The 5,514-nt window shown below is 34.8% G+C and overlaps 2 protein-coding genes across 2 annotated transcripts; one reads left to right on the forward strand and one right to left on the reverse strand.

Annotated features, from left to right (window-relative positions):
* Positions 1-603: 603 nt before the first annotated feature.
* EIN_400360 (caldesmon, putative) lies at positions 604-3,189 on the forward strand (the record flags this gene model as incomplete). The annotated part of the gene is made up of 1 exon (XM_004258669.1): positions 604-3,189. One exon carries the CDS (start codon positions 604-606, stop codon positions 3,187-3,189), a length of 2,586 nt encoding a protein of 861 aa, XP_004258717.1.
* A 228-nt stretch (positions 3,190-3,417) lies between these two features.
* EIN_400370 (transmembrane protein, putative) lies at positions 3,418-5,082 on the reverse strand (the record flags this gene model as incomplete). The annotated part of the gene is made up of 2 exons (XM_004258670.1): positions 3,418-3,554; positions 3,618-5,082. 2 exons carry the CDS (start codon positions 5,080-5,082, stop codon positions 3,418-3,420), a joined length of 1,602 nt encoding a protein of 533 aa, XP_004258718.1.
* Between the last annotated feature and the right edge of the window lie 432 nt (positions 5,083-5,514).

The following is a 5,514-nucleotide window of genomic DNA, read 5'->3' on the forward strand; positions in this document are numbered from 1 at the left end:
TATTATAATTAGTTAATTGATTTGTATGTTTTTTCAACAATAGAACAAGAAAATTTAATTAAACTGAATATTCGATACTTACTTTCCAAATTAACTCAAATATTGTTTTTTATTAATTTTTCTTTGATTATATAAATAAAACAATCATATTTACTATTAATTTTTATCAAAATATAGTTATTTTATATATAAAGGTTAAAATAATCACGAAAAAGGAATCAATCTGCGTTTTATTTATTATTTGTGTTTTGTTTATAGTTCATCTGATTTAATTATCCATCTTTTGTAATCACAATTAAAACTATTTCTTATTAATAAATAAATTAATAATTGTATAATAAGATAATAACAATCCCAAAAGTGCACATTTTGTTGAGTATCGTTATTTATTTACTTTAATCAAAACCAAAATAAAAAAATAAAAAAGTTAAGAAATAATAGATATAATTAAACTATAACATTATAAATAATATTATCATATATATAATATATATATTATTACTAAAAACTTTAATTTTAAAAGATAAAATTAGTGAATTGAAATTAAAACCCTTTTGGTCATTTTTTCTTTTGAGCTAGACGAAGAACTGCGAAGCTCATACAATGAGCAAAGCAGAGAAAAAAAATGATGAGGTTTCGTTACTCCAACTCAATCTCCATGCAAAAACGTTTACGCCGAAGATTAAAAAGAGAGTAATGGGAGCTGTTGTTCCAAAAGCGGTTAAAATACCCGAAACATTTCAAGATGAGCAACCTGTTGTCATTTCCAAAGAATTTTATGCGCCAATGACAACAAAATCTGCCGGAATACCTAACACACAAATTGCTTCTTTCAATTTTGAATCTACGGCATTCTTTAAACCAAATTCTTCAAAACGAAAACGTGATGAGAAAAGTGAAAAAGACGAAAATTTCAATAAAGAAAAACAAAACGAACAAGAAGATCTTCAACACTTTGAAGAGAAAGTTGATAAAAAGTTGGAAAAACCCGAAACACCAAAGGTAGAGCCATTAAAAACATCGTCAGCTGAAATTGTCGTTTCGGGATATAAACTCAAAACAAACTCATTTTTTCATTCGAGAAAATCACAGAAAAGTGAGACGCCGTTGAGTGAAAAAGAAAAGAAAAATGCCGAATTACCGAAAGTTGCAGATGATGTGAGTGGAACGACGGTGAATAATGACGAACACACCGAAATAAAAAGTGAAAGTCATGTGTCATTTGGGAAAGATGTCATTTTGGAGATTAAAAAAGATATCCCCGAAATCTCTCAATCTCACATCAATGCGGAAAAATTGGAATCAGAACCCAATGAACAAAGTGTTAAAAAAGATGAAAACTTAGTCCAAACCGAAAGCGTTCCATCACATGAAGAAAAAGCAGAAGAAAAAGAGGAAAAAAAAGAAAAGATTTTTGTTCAAGACAAGTGGTGGGAAAAACAACAAAAAGACGAACCGAAAGAACCTGAAATAATCGAACCTGAAAATGAGTGGAATGAAGTTTTGTCGAAAACAGAGAAGAAGAAGAAAAAGAAAAAACACAGCAAAAAGGCGAAATCTGAAACCCCGAGACGTAAAGAGAAACCAAAAGAAATTAAAACGGAACTAATAGAAAATGAGATTGCTGAAAAGAACGAAGATCAATTCGAATTAAACGAGAAAGCACAACACTCAAATGAAAACCCTGAGATTGCAATCACAAATGATGAGATGCAGAACGAGACGTCAGATAAGGCAGAAAAAGAGAACGAAATGATCATAGAAAAGAGAGACGAAATCAAGGAATTCTATCGTCCATATACTTCACCCTCTGTTCCGCATGATTCTCAAAGAGAAAGTGTACACACCAAAGGTAAAGCAGAGAGTAGAAGAAATTCAACTGAAAATGTGAATGAAGAAATGTACAAACCACCTATGAGAGTGTCTGAAGGTGAAGGCGCACCTACGGAGAATAACACTAAGGAAACAAAAGAAGAAAGCGAAAAGGAAAAGCAAAAGGAGATCGAAAATTATTACTCACCACCAATGAGAGTCTCTTCTGGAGAACCAGCACCAAAAGAAGAGTTCAGTCCTATTAATGAAAAGGAAGAAGAAACTTATGTACCACGGTTCAGAGTTACTGAAGGCGAACAAGCACCTATAGAAGATGAATTTTTACCAGAAAAGCCAGTGCCCATTCCAGCACAAAATGAAGAGATGTTAACGGAAACCAAATTGTCAAGCATTGAGGACGAAAGAATTAAAGAAGACAACGAGGCAGACGAGGAGGTGTATCGAAGAAGCTTGAATGCCCCACCTCTGGCCCCGTCAGCGACACCATCTGTCCCACAAAATGTGTATTCAATTGACCAAATGCTTGATTTGAGAAGCAAAAAGGTTCGAGCAAGAGATTCAGTATATGAGATATTCCAGAGATTTTTGATTAAGAAAGAGAAGAAAGAAGAAAAGTTGATTAATGTAGATCAATCGAAGGCGATGTATCGCCAGTGGTTCAATCAGTTGACAGAACTTACAATTGATAAAGTGTCTTCGCAAATGGCGCTTCAGATGCGAAGTAAAGATGATGTTGAGACGATGTTGTCGATCTTATTCAAAAATGCGATCAATGAGCGGCGATATGTGCAGTTGTATGTGAAGTTCTTTGTGAAAGTGCGCAATGCGATGCTTGTAGTTGACACCAAGAAAGACCTTGCAATTGACATGATCAAATTTCTTCTTGGGAAGGCAGAGAATCAATTCACACATCCACCAACTGTCAGAATGCCATCTGAAAATGAAACAGATATCGAACGCATCGAACGTGAAGATGCAAATGCAGTGGATGAGTTTGAATATCTTGGAACAGTCTTCTTGGTGTCATATTTGTACACAGAAGGCACAGTCATCGCTGACTTGGTGCTTCAATGTCTGCACTCCCTTTCTAACATCAAAGGAAGACTACCAACAAAGGCATTCACTACACTCATCAAAGAAACATGCGACAAATTGGTCAACGAGAAGGTCGACATGACTGACGTGTTGAACACTATCAAGAAAATGCAAGCTGTCGACGGAATCTCAAAATTCGAACAAATCGTCTTGGAAAACTCAAAAGACCAAATCATTAAGGCAACGAAGTTATATAAAGAAAAGTCGGCAAATGAAAGTCGAAAAGGAAATACCGAGAAGAAAAAACAAAGATTAGATTGAAGCGTGTGATATATCCAAATGTACATCATATTTTCTTGACTAACATAATTTTCATCCACTTTAACATTTAGTTTATAAATTTAATAATTTTTATTAATTTAAGTTATAGTTATTTATTAGTTATTTTAAAGTAGTATTATAATACTTAAATTTAGTACTTTTAATTCTAGTTTATAGTATCTTTATAATAAATTTTTACAATACACTTCTAATAACATAAATGAATAATTAGTCTTCAATATCACTCGACTCTCCATCCTTTGCTGTAACGAAAGAAGGGTGTTCTGTGTAATCTGTCGTTTGGAGTTCCTTATATTGTGTGATGTCTTCAGTTTTTACCAATATTGCTTTTGCCTTGTTCCACACTATTAATTAGTTCATGTCCTTTGACTCCACAAAACCATTTCAATGAGATAAGAACAACAAACATTTTTTGGATGGTGTTGGCAAGTAAAAGAATGCGAGTAAATACACAAAGAAATTTGCGTAAGAAATAGTAGCCAAATATGTCGTAGCCGAGTTTTCGAATCCCAAAAAGAATGCGACGATGAGTAACACGACAAATATGAAAATAGCCACGAACATTAACACGCCGAATGCGATGACTCTCTTAGCATTTCCGACTTTCTTTGCTTCTGAGAAGGTTCTGATGACACTGAATAACAGCCATCCAATATACATTAACACAAACACCCCGACAAAACACGAGAACACGATGTTCTTCTTATCTTTCAGAGGGGCGTACGTTGGATTTGTGAAATTAAACCCTTCGTTATAGAGCAACGTGACCAATATCACTATAAAGAACGCAATGAAGAACATGATCCGTCCAATCCAAAAACCAAGTTGTGTTCTCCAACTGATTGGCTTTCTCAACGCTTCAAACACAATGAGGACTTCCATCAAGACATACACGCAGAAGAATGCAGTCACCACCATATCCAAAAAGACAAAGAAGACTCCGCCAAAGACAAATTGGTACGTGTAAAATGGGTTGTTCAGAAAGATGAGGACGAGCAGTAATACAAAGACGCTCTTATTCTCAAACGGCCAATTATCAAACGGGTACTTCCTGCTGAAGATTGTGAAGAGGCCTGTGACCACGCACGACACCAAAACAAACACAAATCGCCAGATCACAAAACTAAGAGTGTACTTCTTGTTCACCACACGCAAAGAATACGTCATCTCCCCAACTTCCGCTTTAATCGCGTCTTCTACCGGTTCGACCAATGTCAGCGTGACGTTGTAATACCTAAAGCTCAGAATGTGATACGTGAAGAACGTGATCTCGTCGCATTTCAAATCGTGGCAATTCAGCGTCGCGTCGTAGCGATAATCCTTATACAATTCATAATTCCGACGCGCATCATCCGTCCCATTGATCGTCATTTTTAATTGAAGCTTCGTGTTAAACTTCACTTTGTTTGTGGTCACAAATACTCCACTCAAGCGGAACTCTTCATTCAACTCGGTGAATGGCCCGATGTCCATCGATATCGTGTTCTGTTGCAATAAATCCCCGTAACAGCATGACGGGTCAAAGACCGTCGGCCGCGTCGGGCATGTGCACTGCCACGTGGGGCCAGATACTAGTGTGAAGGGAGAGGGAATGTAGACCGTCCCTATTAAACTCCCTATGACTAAGAGGAGAAAAATAAAGAAAACAATGCCAGTCACTTTGTAACTGACCACTTGAATTAATGGGACTAACACCTCTTTGTTTTGAAGTGTTGTGGTGGTGGTGGAGGACATCTTATGAATTTCTTCTTCCATTTGCGCATTTTCTTGGACGACGTCTTCGTGAGCGACTTCTTCAGTGTCTTTCCCGTCAGCCATCGGTTCCATCAGTTCTGTTCCATTTTGGGATGGAGTGTCTTTTATATCACTCATTTTTCGGTTAGATTTTTGAGTTGTTGAGTTTTTCCTTATATATTTGATAGAATGGAATTCCCAAAAATGTTAATTGATTAGTATTGTTTGTCCTTAGTTCATTGATACTATTGTCTATTACTTAGTTATAAACTAGTAATTTTCATTTAAATATTATTATATACCAACTAATTACTATTTTTGTACAGGTAGTAAAGTGAAGGTATAAATTTTCAATTAAATACTAAATAAAAGGGTTTTGAAAATAATACAACAATTTTACGTCATATTTTTACTGTTTTTTCGGGTTTCAATTTTTGGTCAATAAAACTAAAAAAAATAATTTGAAAAAATTTAGACCCATTTTTAGATTATTTTTAAATTCGACTTTGCTGAAAAAATAAGTTGAAAAATAAATGAATAAAAACTAGTATATAAATAATAATTTATATG

This window comes from Entamoeba invadens, assembly GCF_000330505.1.
Source record: "Entamoeba invadens IP1 unplaced genomic scaffold scaff_1105074724775, whole genome shotgun sequence".
NCBI classification, from domain to species: domain Eukaryota; phylum Evosea; order Mastigamoebida; family Endamoebidae; genus Entamoeba; species Entamoeba invadens.